We start from the raw sequence: 18,748 nt of genomic DNA, 5'->3' as shown, positions 1-18,748 counted from the left end.
ATTCAGRCAGCTGTGGTTCAGTTTGTGCCCACTGCCTCTTTCCCATCACTGGGCACCACTGAAAAGAGTTTGTCCCCATCCCTTTGGCACCCTCCCTTCAGGTACTTRYACACATTGATMWGATCCCCCCTCAGGCTTCYCTTCCCCAGGCTGAAGAGGCCCAGCTCTCRCAGCCGTTCCTCRYAGRGCAGGTGCTCCAGCCCTCTGATCAYCTYYGTAGCCCTAYGCTGGACTCTCTCCAGTAGCTCCATGTCTCTCTTGTCCTGGGGAGCCCAGAACTGGACTCAGTACTCAAGAGGAGGCCTCATCAGGGCTGAGTAGAGCAACCTTGTATGTTACAGGGCTCAGTGACCAAATTTCTTAATAGTCAATTCCATAAACTAACTTAACTGCAGGACTGTAATGAACACTGGCAGTTCTTATAGTCCCTTTCTCCTGCAAATATCTTGAACTGTTGCTGATCTGTCCGAAATTGATGTACATTAYTGAGATCATCTGATAAGAAACAGAAGGGGAAAAACATGGAGGATGAAATAAACACTTACCAAGTACAATGACCACAGTCTTCAGGAGACTCATCATGGTGTCCCGGTTCCTGCGGGGTCCAGAACTGTGCCTGGACATTCTCATAGTCCTTTGGCGGACATACCCAAAGATATGAGCATACAGGACTACCATGACCACGAAAGTGACCAGGTTGAAAATAGCCCAGAAGACCAGGTAGGAGTCACTATAGAGCGGTGCCATGTTGGAGCAGTGAGTGATATCACAAATACAGTTCCAGCCGACACTTGGTATGGCACCCATTACAATGGCCATCGTCCAGATAACAACAATTACGACCACCACTCGCCGGTTGCTCATCCGAGTATGTAGCTGCATACGGAAGACTGTAATGTGCCGCTCGATAGCAATGGCCAACAAGTTGGCTACAGAGGCTGTCAGGCTAGTGTCAATGAGACCCTGACGGAGAAGCCAGGTGCTTACAGTCAATCTTCTAGTGTTGGGTCCTGTGTTAAACATTAAGTAAAAGTAGGCCAGACCTGCAAAAAAGTCTGCAGCAGCTAAGTTGGCCATTAAGTAATAAATAGGAAAGTGGAATCGGCGGTTGACATAAATAGCCACCATAACTAAGAGGTTGGCCAGCATTATGAAGATGCAGACGGTAATCCCCAGGCCCATTACAAGCTTGCTGACAGTGTTCCATTCAGTGGCTAGATATTTTCCACTCCGGTTATAAAAGAAGGCAATGGTTTCATTGTAGTAGCACTGTGGTTCACTCATGGCTGTGGACTGAAAGAAGAGGGAAAAAAAAAGACATCAGAACTGAAAACATTCCACTGACCATACAATTGCCTCCATGGATAAAGCATGCCCAGAAAGCAAGGAGAGGCACTGAAGGCAKGAAGACAACACGCTTCAGAATAAATTTATTTTTTCAGAACAAATAGCATTCCACAACTTGCAAACAATTGTTCTTATGAAGCTAGTAACAGCAACCAGATCAGAAACTACTAGAAATGCCTCCATCTGCTCTGGGATATAGAATGATTTCTGATGTAGTTGTGAACTACACAGTAAATATAAGAACTTCTGGCCAAGCAGACAAACTGAAAAATTCACTTAGATAATAARGCATGCGATTCATAATAATAAAAAAAAATAACTGTTACACAGCATCTTATTTATGTTACTAGTGCATAATACTATTGTTTGGCTGTAACTGTGTGAGAAAAGAGCTCCTCAAAGAAGAGGAAGTTGATTATTTTCCCAGTAAGTTTTTGACACGTTCAGGTCCAACCACAGACACTTCTTGTTCTCCTGCTGTGTTAGAAACAGGGAAGAGCACCCTAAATTAAGATTATCCATATACTCTAAAACTGTAAATTAGCAGGGTCAGTGGTTGTGCCTGCTCCAAAGTCTACACAGCATCAAGTTCTCTGATGACCAATAAAAAGAGCATGCTACTGTCTCTTTAGGAGCGTTCTTCATTTTCCATCAGGCACATTTCTAAAACAAGGTTACTTTCCTTTAGCCCTGTGCCTTTAAGTGTAACTTATCTGACCTGACTTATTCCAATTTGGAGTAGGAGGAATGAGGCAAGGAAAGAGGAATGCAATTTGTGCCTTAACAGTATTAAAAGCATCAAACTTTATTTTTTGTATTAAGTATTGTTATTGCTATATCAGGAAATACAAGAATAATTTTCCTTTCAGAGTAGTCTGCTTAGTACTGTTACGGGTGCAACAAACCAGTTTTATATTCCATTAGAATATTCCATTAGAAGTTTTAGTTTTTTCCTTAAAACCCTTGGCTGACAAGAAAATGCTTAACAAGTTTCCTTCCTAATTTATAATCAATTATTAAAGGTACAATTCCCAAAAGGCAAACCTTGTGGCAGATAGGAAAAAGAAACCCCCACAAACCTCCGAAAAACATGCTGGTTGCTTAACAAAGCTTAATATAGCTTAACAAAGAAGACTTGAAATAAAACTCCCCAAAATTATGTCAGAAAAATCTCTGGCTAAAGAGACTCTGGAGACCTGGCTTTCAAGGCCAACACACCAGTTTTATAGCTGTGGAACACTGCTGACTGAACTCAAATTCTTATAAAAAGAAGACTAGTTTTAGAACCCAAGCTGGTAATAAGCCTAACAAAAGAATGGATCAACAACATTAAAAGATAAGAATCTCTTCCCGTTAAAGCAAGCAACCTCCCCCACCCTCTCACTCCCATCTTTTGGACAGCTCCAGCCACTCCATAGAAAACCATATGGCTAACCTAACTCAGATGTTGAAGCTAAAAGGTATGCAACAGGGAGACAGAATTTGCCATTGGACCCAAGAGAAAATGGTATCTGATAAAGAACTCCTTGAAATTACCAAAATCTACTTCTGTTTGTATTGATTTGCATCTCYTTGGCAACACAATTAAGCCAATTCGAAAAGAGCAACATACAAAACTTTCCACATCTATCCTAAATGTGTTACATGGCAGGTAGATCTGTGTTAAAGAAGAAAAGGTCTTTTTGGAATGATTTAAACTCCAACTTAAACATGGATCAGAAACATTTGCAGAGCCAGAATAATAAAAAGCCAGAGCAAATACTGTTTCTCAGCACACTGACTATAAATTTTTTATTGTTCCTCCAGGATACCTTAACCCTTAAGTCAGAAACCTTTCAGTCTTAATTATTTATGAATTTTAAAAGTTCTCTTGTGAAGTCTCCGCTCCATAGAAAAACTGATTTACAAGGGATACTAAACAAAAGGAGACCTAGCTATAAGACATCTGGCTTTAATTTGTTGCTTAAAGACTGTGTGGTAATAACAGGTCAAGTAAAAGAACCCTTAAGGGAGAGAGGAAGTCATAAGAATGAATTAGTGGCCCTTACAGGGTCTGCCAATATTTGTATTAATAATGTGACTGCGCTGATTTTTTGCTCTCTATAAGAATATCTGGATACAGTCTGATAGTCTGCATTATACAGCAGGTTGGGATTCCAAAATCTAGTGGACTTCCATGATCCTGAATAAATTCTATCTTTGTCTCTGTATTTGCTGATATAAATTTTCCTTTCAGATGGCTGCTGCTCGTATTTAACAATTCCTCCTCCACTGTTGCCCCTGCTAGGAGGCTWGTTACACATGGAAAAATACATCTTAAGTTATTTCAGAAATTTAAAATATGGTACAGATTTTTTCTGTTTTTGGCTTTGTTTTGCACATAGGCTTAGAGTGTGAAATATCCTCTTGACTTCATAATACCCTCACCACCTTTTTCATATGAGCTCTGAAACAAGATATGATAAAACAAACCTTTCTCTAATATGAAATGATAAGTGCAGTGCATTTGTCTTATTCACAAAATGCCATGCCAGTGCTGAGCACGTGATGTACAGAATAAAATACAGAGTTAGATTGGTAATTTCAAAACACAACCACAGCTGTGTAATGCAAGAGGTATAGCTCATGGGCTACTTCTGTAGTTTTTGGAGACACTAGAACACATCACTCTGCTTGTGGAAGGGGTTTTGAAAGAAGTTTTGTTTCTAAGCATCCTATTCTGAAACCTGGACTCTCCATTAAGAGCAATCTCATAAATCCCAAGGGAAAGCTGAGCACTTCAGTGCCTCGGCTACACAGGTGTTTGCTCTTGAGAATTAAATTGGAAATTGATTCATGTTTACTACTGCAATTGCAAGACTGCAGTATGCTTATGTCTTGATAATGGACAAGCATGATAAACAAGCCTAGCTGTGACTATAATAAAGGTATAGTTTGCTGACAAAGTTCAAACAGCAGACTTCCAGATTATCAGCTATCTCCAGTTTTAGCAGATGTCATAATGATTTTAACCTCTGAGCATGCAGATTCCAAGGCATCACATTTATCCATAATAATGCTATCTGACTGCAAAGGCCCAAGCAAGATGGAAACAGAACATATCTGTGAATATTGAAAGTGTTAACATATCATAATGGCATATGCAAGCAGGCAGACCCTTCTTCTCCCCTGCCCCTGAAGGAAAAGGGGTAGGGAAGTTTATATCGTAATTTCCTGAAGCCTTGCTCAGTCTGTTTCATTGCCTGCATAAGCCAGATGTTCAGTGCCCCAAGATTTACCTCATCCATTTAGTTTATCTTAATAGAAGTTTAAAGCAAACTGAGCTGTGAATGTCCAYGTTAACTAAACCTCTAGGACACATTTGTGTAGAAAAAGAAAATATCTGAATTATAAACTAAATGAGACAGATGAAACAGACTGGAATAATAGCAGGCTAAAACTAAAGTTTCTTTAATCATACAAAGATGATTTAATTCACAAGACAGGGTTCTCCCAACCTGAGTTCAGGGAGTTAAACCTCTGTAAAATCTGAGAGCTAGTTACAACCACAATATGGTGCAAGAAGGTCAGGAAATTCAACATCAGGACTTAATAAATAAAACTCACTATGCTTCTGTAGTCAACATCCAGTCATCACTTGGCAAGAATGCCAGCTTGGCACAGGCCTTTCCAATCACTTTCTCTTATACTTGTCCTTTTGGCTCCTTTCCACACACGACAAGAACAGCCATCTGGCCATGGTACGAGACACCACTAGGGTGGAAATGGGGAGACTGGGAAGAAGAGCCTGCATAAACTATGTTCCCTCTAGTGTTTCATGCTCGGGAAATCTTGTTCTTGCCCCCAGACCTCCAGCATAGCTTAAAGAGCGGAGTGAGGCATTAGCAAACCGTAGAATCAAGGCAAGGTGGCAAGCAGTCCATTATCACTTTTTCCTTTCGGGGGAAGAGATATGAATGAAAAAGGGGCTGGTTGCCTGGAGTACAAACTTGAGAGAGGAGCTCTCAAGCTTGGTGGTGAATGACAGTCCATCGGTGAGGACTGCGAACAAAAAGATGCTTAGGATGAAAAATAAACATTGAGGAGTTTTCAAACACTATTGAATGATGTTTTCTAAAGGAAGCATTATCTAACTAAATGATCAATCTATAAACCCCACCTGGGACCTAGGAGGTTGCAGAGTTCTACAGTGCACAAATCAAAAATGAACCAGCCAGTCCACCCAAGAGAGAGCAAAGAAAAGAAAGCCCCCAACATATGTGGGCACATTTACTTCTCACTCCGAGAAACAGAGCTGAACATTCTTAGAATACTGAAGTCTGACTTTAACAGAGCTTTTAAAACTTGGAAGCCACAAAAATGTTTTCATTTTTCAAGAAAACTAAATATTTTAACCCAAAGCTCTCCAAACACTGTCAGCTTTTCTCTGTTCTTTTACTGAATTAACCTTGACATGCTGTCATTTTCTTTTCCCAGAATACAGAGAAGAGATAAAAAGTCACATGCAAGCCAAAGAGCTCAACTGTGTGAATGTTATCCAACTTGAAGTTTGTAAGACTCAGGGTAGACTCATCCTATTGAGGATGAACTCTCAAGTTAGAGGCAGTTACTCTTGGATCCTGAAAAAAAAAAATTATCATTCTCAGTGTTCTCCAGAAATCCAAAAATTGTTTCAAAGGAAATGTAGAACTGGAAATCGTAGCATAGGATTCCAGAACAGCAACAGATGGTTTACAGCTCTGCATTTAGCACAGTGGAAAATGGAAAAGCAGTAGCACTGCTTTGAGTTTAGCTAAATACTCTGAAATTCACCAGCATTCCAGGAAAGCTAAGCTTAAAAAATTGAGGGGAACAGCCAATTTTAAAATCCCCAAATAAGGACATCAATTAAGAATATGTTTAAAATAAATGCAAGTGAATAAGTATAGGAATAAGTGAATCAACATGTGAATAATTTCTCAACCCACAACTGCAAAACCATGTGTTTTGTAAAAGTAAAGTTGTAACAGATGAGAAAAAAATTGATATTCCAACAAAAAAAAATCTCCATTATCTAATGAAAAGCATAAACCATTGTCTAACAGCAAAATGCAAAGGAAACAAGATCAAAAATCCAGGGGAAAAATGTTCTTTTCTTTAAAGATAAAAGTAGAAGTTAAGAGGAAACATTTACTCAAATAATTAATTCAAATGTCCAAAAACAAGAAAGTCTTGAGAGAAGGGTCCTGCTTTGTCACAGGCTTATACCTATTACGCCTTTTATAACTATTTATACCCAAACAAAGAAAGCATAAAATAATATAAAATATCTACCAAAATAAAAGTCTTTTACTCATCCTTTGCCTAACTGCATCTCTCAAAGAACCTGTTTGATGGGTATTAATAAAAACTTTTTGTATAATAGATTTGGCAGTTTATTCACAATAGGCCATGTCTTTATTTTACTAGAATCATTTTTCACTTCTCTCAACTGAAAAAACATGAGAAAATAAATCCCATTGCAAAGTCCCATTACTCTCATATGATACAACAAAGCACAAACTTACATATGATCTTTGTGGCCACAGATTGCATACCCAATAATCTTAAGATGTTTTTGTGACAGGTGGTGTTGTTACTGCATTTTATGTATAGCAAATGTTCCAAATACCCCCCAAAAAAGGAATCGAGAAGTCCTTTGTACCCAACAGTTTACACCTGAAAAGGGCAATCTAACATATCTAGATAGTTAGTGTTCAGAAAGACTCAGTCACTAACAACTGTGGAAAAAGAAATAATTTTACTACTGGAAGGTATAATTCACAAATGACACAGATCCTGTTTTAAGCTATGATTATGACCTCCACAGATTGACTATAAAACCAGTGAGGGTGTTGACCTTCCTTAGTGCTTATTCACAGTCAATTATTATAAAAACATGCTCAGAATAGCTTCTCTGGGTTAAAAAAGAACGGGTGAGAGCAGGAAGTCCAGCTAACTCTAAAAACGCTTTTCTTCTGGAAGATGCTAGAGCACACAGCTATTAGGCTTGAAATGCCTAGACTCAACTCTACAGCTTTTCAAGATAGATAAATCAGGAAGTATGTAATTCACTATTCAAACAAAAGAGCATTAGTGAAAAACAGTGAAGATCAGGAGCAAACACAGCTGGTCTAACAGACCTCAAATTTGTTAACTCCATAGTTTCAAATAATTGCACTTTCTACTGCTGCAGAAATGAGGCACACACATGCAAACAAAATCTCTTTCACTGCAGAAACTTAAAAAATATATATATAGAGAAAGAGATTTTGGAAATGAAAATTCCAAAAGAGTTAGAAAAAAAATTCTACAAGACACACAGGGAGACAGCAAGACAGAGAGACAGAAAGATGAAGAGGGACGGAGTAGGGGGCAGAGACAGAGAGAGATAGGGCRACACAGAGAAAGGACGGGAAATCCTTTTAGACAGTAGCCAGGAGAGGACTATACAAGAGCCTGGCCTGGMATGCAGCTCCCTGAACACAGTCAACAGAGGCAGCACTTTGCATAGAAGAGGTAAAGAACGGGTCCTCATCTCTGTTCAGAACAGTGCATACACCCTCAGCTATGGTGGTGACAAACTACAGGGCACATATCSCGGCTGCAGCTGGACTTGCCCACCAGAGGGAATGAGCAAGAGAGGCAGAATCTTCTGAGAGATCCCGCAGCACCAAGAGTCCCAAGCCCCCAAAGCAGTGGAGATGCAGGTCAGGTCTGTGCCATCTGGGACTGTAAGTGGTAACTCTGAGGAAGGCAAGGGTAGGATCTGGTAACTTCTCACCAAAAGGAAGGCTCCTGCTTCTCCTGAAGACTTGCAGTTGATGTTGATGAACAGGTTCACTGCCCTCAAAACTGACAAGGATTAGGTGTGCTTTCAAGTGAAGCATCTGGGCCAATAGACTCTGTGCCATGCAGAAGCAGGCGGAGGAAGCAACAAGTGCTAACAGTGGGTGACTCCCTGCTGTAGAGGACAAAGGCATCCATGCACTGACCAGACCTCGTTTCTAGAGAGGCTTGCTGCCTGCTGGGGACTCRGATCTGGGATGYTGTGGAGAGACTGCCAAATCCTGTCTACTCTTCTGACTCYATGTGGGCAGCAATGATACAGCTAAGGGCAATTTGGAAAGTACCAAACRTGACCATAGAGCTCTGGGGGCAGTGGTCAGGGGTATGGAGGCACAGATATTATTATTTTTTTTTTGATCTTGCCAATGAGGGGAAAGGATCTGAGGAAGAGCAGACAGATACCGTGAGTTAACAACTGGCTGCGCAGCTGATGTTGACAACAGGATTTTGGTTTCTATGACCATGTGAGCTTGTTTGAAGATCAACAACTGATGGGGAGAGATGGGATCCACCTCACTAAGTGGTCCACATGCACCTTTGCCAACAGGCTGTCCATCCAGGCAGGGAGAACTTTAAACTAGGAAAGACTGAGGAGAGCTATAGAGACTACACAATCAACAAAACAGGTGGTGGAGGCACCTCAAGTATTTACAGGCAAGTAAGGAAGCGCGTACAAGACGGGTCCTTCTGAGATATCAGCATGCTCAGATGCATGTCTGAAATGCTTGCGCAGGGCATGAGGAATTAACAGGGGGAACTAGAGATCTGTGTGCAGTTGCAGGGCTATGATTTCATTGYGATTACAGAAATCACAGAATCACAGAATTGGTAAGATTGGAAGAGACCTCTGGAGATCATCCAGTCCAACCTCCCTGCTCAAGCAGAGTCACCTAGAGCACATTAAACAGGATAACATCCAGGTGGGTTTTGAATATCTTCAGAGAAGGAGACTCCACAGCCTCTCTGCGCAACATGTTCCAGTGCTCTGTCACTCTCACAGGAAAGTAATTCCTCCTCAGAGGAAACGAGGAATTTTTCTCTCCTCAAAGAAATGTGGTGGGATAGCTCACATGACTGGAATACTGCAACGGATGGCTACAGACTCTAAATTTRGGAAGGGCAGGACAGGAAGGCGAGGAGGTGAAGTTGCCCTTTATGTTAGAGAGCAGCAGAAATGCACAGAGCTCTGATTGGAGGTGGAGGATATGCTGGTCGAAACCTTATGGACAAGTATTAAGGGGCAAATTAACACAAATGACACTGTTATGGGTGCTTGCTGTAGGCCACCTGATCAGGAAGAAGTAGTAGATGATGACAGACAGATGAAGTAGCTGTCCACAGACAGCTGGGAGGAGCCTCATATTAAGAGGTCTTAATCCTCATGGGGGACTTGAATCACCCTGGTATCTGCTGGAGGGACAACACAGCAAGGCACAGGCAATTCAGGAGGTTCCTAGAAAGCATCAATGACAACTTCCTGACACTGATGACAGAGGAACCAATGAGCAGAGGTGCTATGTTGGACCTACTTGTACTGYTTTAGAAGCCTTCAGAGTACGTGTGTGTGGGGGGGAACACACACTGAAAACCCAAAAGTACACTTCCAGCAACCCAGGTGAGTTTCCATGCATAATGAATTGAAACATGCCTCCTTTGGGCCTAACTCTGTGCTCAGTGAGCCAAGCCAKGAGTTATTTGCTGGTTCCAGTAGCTGAAAGACTGGTCTTTTCTGATGAAAGCATGCTGTAGGCTACTGAGGTTACTTCCATCCCTAAGGCACTCCTACCAGCCCTATTCATAGAGCAAACTAGCAAAGTGGGCATTCGGGAGATTTAGCCTCTAGGCAAAATGCTGATTCAGAATTATGTTAGCGGGCATAGAATATTTAATTTGAGGCTGTAAAACAAGATTTCAAAATGGAAATAAGAAGACTATCCTYGGTTTAGCACTGCAAATGCACAATGGCAATATAAATTTCATAGTTTAATTTTATTTTGCTTTGATGGACCTTTTTGTGAAATAGAACACACAAAAGTCTCTCTCTTTCAGTCAGGGCTCTGTACTAATGGGTCCCCTATCAGTATTCATATTGTACCAAGCAGCAGTCTGTAAGGCAATGTCAGTCTTTGAATGAAATAGAGATTTATTAAGAGTACCTGGTGAGTTCATCTAACGTCATAAAAATTGCATATTGATACTTAAATTTCTCCTACGGCATTGAATAGATTTAGATTTAATCACAGTTTGTTTCTGCTTGTCTGACCATTTCCCTCTTTCTCTCATTTAACTTACCATCAGAGGTCTGTTGTGGTACACAGGTTAATGTTTGCTTGTCTGGAAGGCGAGAAAAATGCAGTGCACTCTGCTGGGTCCACAGATTTGGGCACCAAATCCAGAATGTGAATCATACTGCGTTTTGTTGGGGAAAGGGGAACAACATCAGTTCCACTCCGTAGCACACTGTTCTCTAGCATCCCCATAAAAAGGGAAAAGCTACTGAGAATAACCGTTCTGCAGACTACCTGAAAAAAGACCCGCAAGGCAGAAAAGCCCTGAAAAGAGAAGCAGTTTACCTAATTTAAGTCACAACCATATTTAGCTATAAGAACTAGAACACTGGAGAGACTATTTTCCCATTTTGACACTGGCTACTAAATTCCCTGTCCATATGTCCATATTCAACTTCCTGACAGAATGTTTCATGCAATTTACAGCATACCCTAGACAGCATTTTCAAAACTGCTGTTGTCACTGCTACTTCCCACAAGCAATCAGTAGTACTCTTGATCCTCCAGTAGATAGAGCTTTCCCGAAAGGCAAAATCTAAGAGTTTATCATGCTCCTTTATTTTAGAGAGGCAACTCTGATTCCTGCTGCCCCAGGAAATAGCGATGTAAGGTGGAAGCTGGCATGGAACACTTCTCTCCTTTCTTCTGCTTCTCAAGGTTAGTCAATGAATCAGTGGAAAGATCAAAGGCTGCTCTATAGTGTGTTTGATGAAAGAAAAGAGAGACGAGGTGAAGCAGAACTTGCAATGGCAATGCACTGGCACATGGAAATAAAATTTGCATTTTCTTCTCCGTGCCTTTCTCTGTYTCATCACCGCAGTCTCCATAAACATAAGGACAGCAAAGATAGTTTAGCCTTTTCCAATCTGATTTGAACAAAAGGAAGAGAAAACAGAGATGCATTCAGTTTCAAACAGTGAAAAAAAGTGATTTTGCTAACCACACAGGCACGAAAGGCCACTATAATAATAAAAACTGCTTTGGATTTTTCTTTGGAACAGCTGCAAGGCAGTTACTTAAATATATTCATTTACTTCTAGTATTTGGCTGGTAAAATCTACTGCTGGCAAAAGCAAAGAGGGAGAGAATGATGGATCTTTTCTTAAAAAAATATTTTTGGACAGTCTTGGAAGCCCTAGTTCATTAAGCAAGTAGGGCTCAAAACATTTCTTCTTCAAAGCTTTTACAGCAGAATTCATCTTCTGCTATTCACAAAGCCAGGGAGAAGATAATAATCACTCCACAGAGTAAATTACTTTTAAACATCACTTGTTCTATTTCCTCTTTGCAAGCAACAAGGTCCTCAGAGAACGCTAAATGCTTCCTATGGAATTCTCTAACTTTCCATTCACTGCATTATCAGACTAATCAGGTTTCTATGATAAATTTTTGTACATACAGAGGGGAGGTAGGAAGCCATTAMATCTACCAACTTAAAAACTTAAGAAGTTTTATTACTTTGCTGTTTCTCTCTCTTTAGGATTAGAATGGCTTTTCTAACTTGAAATTACTAGATTCAGCCTCAAAATAGTGCTCCATTGTCCAAAAATCAAAGCATATTCTGGAAATTTTTCTTTTAATTGACTTTGATGTGTTGGGAACACAGTGTCAGAACCACTTTCTATACCTTGTTTTCAGCCATGGATGGCCACTATCCTAGAACTTTATTTATCCTTCACATTTAAAAGTGGCCAAGATTCCTTAAATCATCATTCCTTATCTCTGGTAGCAAGATACTGAAGGGGGAAAGAAGGCTGGAGCAGAAAGTTGCAGAGAGGTCAGCAAGTAGAGAGGATATGAAGAGACTCTGCTATGGAAAATGTGTTACTTTTGGAGGCCATACAAAAGTACTAAAACCTGTTTCTGTGTTAACCTAGCAACAATAATTTTTTTAAAAATGATAATAATAATTTCATACCCGGTATCAAGAAGCAATTTTCAAAAACTTAGCTAAATTTCCAAAATGTGAGTCTTTTTTCACCTGTCTCAGAAAACAAATCTGAGACAGACACCACTTACAATTAAATTAGTAAGAATTTTTCTCACTGTGGTGCCACCACAAACATTTATAGGATTCAAAGCTAAGTATAAACCTATTAAAGTGGGCTTCTGATTGCAAAAAATCCTGTTGAAGTCTCCAAGATTATCCCCAGCAATAAATAAGAGTCTGTGCTTGTTTGTGTAGTTAAAGGACTGATGACAGAGAAATAGTTATTACTGTGATGCACACACACACATACACAYATATACATACATATATAAATATATATACATATGCACATAAATATATATTTATACATATTTTTAAAAARCTATTTTTTTCTAAGACTAAATTCACTGGATGTGAAGGAAACAAACTATCCTGGCAAAGTATTGTTTAAAGGAAAGCAGCAAAGTACTTTTTTTTTTAAATGAGATGCCATCTAGCTCATCCAGAAGGTATGCAAGGCTACTTCCAAGTTAAAAAAAAAAAAAAAAAAATCCTTCTTAAACATTAGTCTCTAAATGTCTTCTGCAGAACACAGTGGTATCTGTTCAGTTTTAAAGAGCAAGATAATGTGCTCCAGAGAAAGGTGTATTTTAATCAATATAATCTTCAAAACTATATTCAAAAGTCATTTTAATATGAACACRAATGTTAAAGGGAATCCCATGCACTCTCTGTCTGAAAACTACTTTACTTCAGTAAGCCTTCATTTAATGGTTCAGCTCTATGTGGTTTCTTCATTACATCCTTGCCTGCTAAAAAGCCATTCCTTACTCCCAAACAATATATACATGGCACTAAGCCAACAGTTTGGAGCCATGAACTGTTTTACAGAAGATTAAACCTTATATCAGCCATCAGATCCATGATGGCTTACTGAAATTGACCRCAATTCATTCACGAACATTAGGCTGCCTGCGCGGAAATCATCTGTCAAACCAGAGCCTATTTTTACAACATGAGGTACAGAGAACAATATTTTGCAATCTTAATCTCACACTGGGATATAACTCTTGCATTTTTTTCCTGTTGCYATTTCTCTTCTCCTCCAAAGTCAAATCTCATTCAAGTACTAACAAGCCTTGTTTTATGTCAGTGACTGGCATCTTTTATTTGTTTCTAATCTTTGGTCTAGTTATGCAAGTCCACTGCAGTATTTAATTCAGCAGAAACTTTCTGCAAACACAGGAAGCATGCATTTATTTACTTATAAGTACAACAAAATTTGAAGACCATTTTATCCTTTCAAGTCACAGTTTTTTTTCCTACTCATATTTGCATCACAATTTAATTTATTTTSCCTTCAAGAGAGTGCTCACTCTGCACAGCAATGCTGAAACAGATACGCAAATTTCTTACACATAAAGAAGGCTTTGAACAGATAACTCAGAGAGACAGTGGTGCAAGTGTGATTTTGGAGCAGACAAGAGGTGCCTTAGAGGAGCCTTACTCCAGGAAGGAGTTCAGCAACAGCCACACACGTCAGGGGACACATGCATGTAAGGTTAGCTTCCTATCTGTAATTCTGTCTTGTTACAAAAACAGAAAATACTTCTCTGACCCTCATAAAGATTGATACTTGAAAAGCAAAAATAATAGATTTAAAATATACTGGTTATTCATTTGAAATACAGCAGGAAAAGAAGCACAAAGAAGTTGTGAACTGACTTCCCATTTAACTCATTTCACATTTTACACTGCTTCCACCCACTCTGGGTGAGGCCTTAGGGTCTGGGGCTCGTGCTGTTTTCTGTGAAATGATGCACTTTTCAGTGCTTGTTAGTAAAAGCTCTAGCCTTCCTGAGCCAAAGGAGCTTCACCAAACAAAAATGCAAAATAAACATTAGATCTCCATTTTTTCTATTAGTACTATCTTTAATTAACTGCAATGCCCTCTTCAGGAAAACACATATCCTTAAAATTAACTTGGGTCATAATGAATTCAAAGATACTTTGAAAATGCTTTTTTGAGATGAAAAAATGATTGCTATTAACATCTTTTTTTTTGTTTGTGATATTTACTGCATCAGAAAACACAAGTACATGGAGGTGAAAAAATCACCTAGGTATTTATAAATACTAAGTCTGAAATGGACGATTTGATTCACAAAACAAGATTAGTGTGTTAGTAATTGTAAGCATATTATTAACTTTATTGCCATGTTTGGCTTRAATCCTTAGCTTTTTTGGTCGGAACACTAAACCTGAAATTCCTTGTGACAGTATTCCAACTGAACATGACCTTCTTCTATTTTGCATACATTGTTCTCAGTAAACTCAAACCATACTTCAGGGACTACYTACATGGAAACAACGAAGATGGTAATTTGCCATATATTTCCTTTTGTTCAAATACAAAYGGCTGTTTAACTCAGCAATGTCATATCTCAAAGCATTACAACATTCTTGCTGAACGCTAAACATCTTTGATACAAGGTTTTAGGAAAAATCCCCTTGATGACTCAAAAGTGAGAAAGGAGAAAAGCTAAGAATCAATTGGAACAGGAAAAAAAAAGAGGGGGTTCAGTCAGTTGACTATCACAGAGTTTCAYGTTGATCTACTCACCTCAATCACCTCTGGTTGCGACATCATGGAGGATAGCACCAAATCAGTGGGGACATCCATGGTATCTCAAAATGCCCCAGCTGTCTGTGGCACCCCTCCTCTGCAGCTGCAAAGCCGTGGTAGGAGTAAGGAGATGCTTGCTCAGATCCTAGTCATGCTGGCATTTGTTCCTAGTACGAAAGGAAAAAAGCTGTTGAGAATAACAAGAGAACTGTGTATGCAGCCAACACCCAAGCCCCTCTGCTGTCGCAGAACCAGCCTCYGCGTTTGCACAACCAATTTGCTTGCATGACCATCCACAGCAGACTCCCAGCAGAAGTTTCAAAGGGCGCCTCTGAGCTTGGTGCAGAGCAACCAAAAAAGAATACCGCCCAGCCACACGGGCTAGAATTCACAGAGGCAGAATACAGTAAAGCAGCTAATACACAAATTCACAAGGAAAGACAATCACTTGTAGAGAGCTAGAACTGTGTTAATACTTTTTTCCACAAAAATATTTTTTCCACTCTGCAGAGGAGCACTCATGAAACTACTTGTTGGAAGTTAGAATACATTTATTTCTTCACTAGCTATTGTTTTACATTTCATTTATCATATTATCTTTCTTCTGTGTTAATAAAAATAATTTAAATATTATGACAGATTTTTCTCATCCTGAGAGTATTTTACTCATACTTATTATTTTGCCAGAAATATACTGTAGGTGACTATACTGAATTGCTCAGTAAAGTCAGTTCAGAAGATCCACAGCAATGAAGCCCTTTCCATTTCCATTATGCTTGTTAAGGTCAGATCAGCTTCAGCAGCTATTTCTGCTCTCGTGCAAAGAAAACTAAACAAAACAGACAAAAAACAATAAATGACTGAAAATTAAGCCTGCTTCAAAATTCCAAACTAGTTACTGCAGTTATTAATTTCTTTAACCAGCTAGTAGGACAGACATATACAATATAACCCACATATTAGCCACTACAGAAAAGATTTTGAAGAGACATCTACTGCTCACTGTATCTACCACTTCCTATTCTGTAAGTCACAGTGGAAAATCACTRTTAAAGTGTATCTGACAGATACACCAAAAATGACCCCAAACCTAACCGGTATTTTTCAGACCGAGGTCACGGTATAATCACACAGACAGTGCTAGTAACTTTCCTTTAACTAAATTAATTTTTTAGTTAATTTTTCAAAGCCAACATTTACTTAGCAAGCCAAGAAAGAACAGATAAGTAATGCAGAAAAGTTGCACTCCACATGCTTTCTGAGTCAGTTATGTATTTTTGTTGTTAAACTCGGTCTTTGCATGCCACTGAGGAAATTATTCCCCTTCTTAAAAAGCATCATAAAATGCCTGCTTCACATTTCAGCACATCCCAGCATGCCTTACGTCACATGTAGCTGACTGTCTCATCTTCCAAGCTCTAGGATCACTTTTTCCATCTTTATACAGCTTTCCAGTGACCCTTATTCTTTCCTACTCATCTCTTGCTAGTAGCCTTTCATTTTTTCCATTTCTTGCTCCAAATTTATACTACTATACTCAAGGAGAGGAAAGAAAATGGAGATTTAGCCCTCCTCCAAAAATAACCTTCATTGGAAACCAAATATCCAAGCCACAGATCCTTCGAGCTTCCTTTTTCCTTTTCAAAACAGAGTTTTGTCTGTTTTCTAAAATTCATGAACTCTTCTACTGTGCATGACAGATGTAGAAAACAGATTCGCACACTGTCAGCTTGAAACTTATTTATGTGCTTCTGTTCTTCTCAAAACACACTTAAGAGCGATGTCGCTGCACCTCCCTTACAATATCTCACTATTAGTTTCAAAATTATCCTCCTCTCTTTACTTCCAAAATGCCACTGCTCTTGAATAAAGAAGGAAGGGAAATGTTTATAAATGAAATACACACTTCAGGGAGAACAGAGATTCTCTCAGAATCCTATTTACCAGATAAAAATGATTATTTTCCATCCTTTTTATAGTTCAGAGCACTACACAGCAGAAAAGAGAAAATGCAAAAAAATCCTGAATCTGTTCAGCCTTTAGCCTAGTTCTGTTTCTCCAGTTAGTTCTGAGAAGGACAAAAGGCTGAACCCACAAAATGCAAGCAGCAGTCTAACATAGAGGAGAGAACAAATATCTCCGTAGTCACTTTTTGCCATCTCTCCAAGAATCTGAAAACATACGATTAATAAAAAAAAAAAAATCTAGGCATATAATCATTACATATTTCCCATTATGCATCTACCTGAATTTTCATTGCTTGTAATATTACACTGATCACTCATTTTGGCAAGGAAAAGAAAGACTCTTTGGAATTTACCTTGCAAGGCAAAGGATGCCTCCAGTTAGCCTCCCCCCCCCCCCCCCGCAACACACATACCCCAGTCTGCAGCAGTCAAAAACTGCTCTCACCTTTGATATTTTCAATGTCATATACGTTATTAGACTCCACTAATCAGTAAAGGAGGCAAATTTTGTACAAGATGGAGAACTTCACAGGAGGGGGTGGGCCTATGCAAAGTCATGAAGTAAACTCTGAGCAAAAATGGAAGTTCAGTACAAGGAGGGTCAGCTCGCGCCCCACCAGCGGGCTGGCGTTGTCCGAAGGCATTTCCTCTAACGCTGAGATACCCGGAGCCAGGATGGAAGAGGAACCAAAGTCTCCTGCCTCACCACCCCCAGGGTCAGCGCCACGGCTTGCAGCTCTGCAGTGTCAGGAGCAAGAGGGCAYGGATGCCCAGCCTGAGGGCACAGGAACACAAACATCTAAGCGGAAACCACAAAATTGCTGGTCCCCAGTAGCTCATAACAGTGTCCTTCTTGCTCAACGTGCTTCATCCCAGTGCTCTGCTTTTTTCAGTCAGCTTACTGACTACAGTTTTTGGGAGTCATCTGAAAAGTCTACTGTGAGAGCTCCCCCCGCTTATGTGAAGGACTAGTCTGGTGACCAAAGCCTCCCATGAGAGAGGGACAATGTCACTGTAACCTAAGGAGAAAAAGAGGACTTTGCTGTCAGGACTTCTCTTGCTGTCAGGACTTCTCTTGTTGAAGACAACAAAACAAGGAAAACCTCAGGATGTTTCAGGCTGAATTTGCAAACTCAAAAACCGTTTGGTAGTTTCAAGCATCCAAACAGCACATATAGATGTGCACACATAGACCATCAGGATTCAATACAGCTTACTGGCATGTAATGGAGTGTATAAATTTACACGAAAATCCCCAATGAAACTGAAGTACAGTCCCAAGAACTCCCTGTAAAACTGCAGGGAAYTGGATAATGAAACATAATGCCAGATCAGATTTTAATGAAAGTTGCTCCACAGTTGACACAGAAAGTTTGTCATCTCCCAGACTTGCCTCTCTGGTTCAGTAAAGGAGAAGCGATCTAGCCAGYGCTGGCGCAGTTTTGTCACACAGCTGTGCTGAAGTAACAGCTTGGCTCCCCAAAGGCAGAGCTGTCACTTCTCCCATCTCATCCCCACACWCCCCATGTTCTTTCTGCTTACTAGGACAGACCCTGGGACTACATTTACTGATTTGACTGATAGACTGATGTTCTGCCATTTTAGTGGCAGACTGTGCCTGTTTTATGATCAAGTTCCCGTCTGAGCCAGAATATGCTGAGGAAGGAAGGAAGGAAGGAAGGAGACCCTCCTCCCCTTTAGGCATGTTCATCTGGTAATTCAG

At 39.8% G+C, this 18,748-nt stretch overlaps 1 protein-coding gene across 3 annotated transcripts in view; it reads right to left on the bottom strand.

Annotated features, from left to right (window-relative positions):
• Window positions 1-15,225, bottom strand: part of LPAR1 (lysophosphatidic acid receptor 1) — a 55,741-nt gene extending 40,516 nt beyond the window's left edge. For 2 of the 3 annotated variants that reach the window (XM_085307865.1, XM_085307864.1), the window contains exons 1-2: window positions 15,056-15,225; window positions 546-1,293 (exon numbers count right to left, since the gene is read on the bottom strand). In XM_085307865.1, the coding sequence (XP_085163991.1) occupies window positions 546-1,293; window positions 15,056-15,115 (808 nt within the window). In that variant the 5' untranslated portion in view covers window positions 15,116-15,225. Of the gene's footprint in view, window positions 1-545; window positions 1,294-10,506; window positions 10,621-15,055 lie in introns of those variants that run through there. The other variant, XM_085307867.1, reaches the window with a different exon arrangement.
• Window positions 15,226-18,748: the final 3,523 nt, after the last annotated feature.

This window comes from Rhea americana, unplaced genomic scaffold, assembly GCF_003343005.1.
Source record: "Rhea americana isolate MKP2758 unplaced genomic scaffold, rheAme1 scaffold_267, whole genome shotgun sequence".
NCBI lineage: Eukaryota > Metazoa > Chordata > Aves > Rheiformes > Rheidae > Rhea > Rhea americana.
The sequence above is the reverse complement of the archived record's forward strand: the minus strand, read 5'-3'. Positions and strand labels throughout refer to the sequence as shown.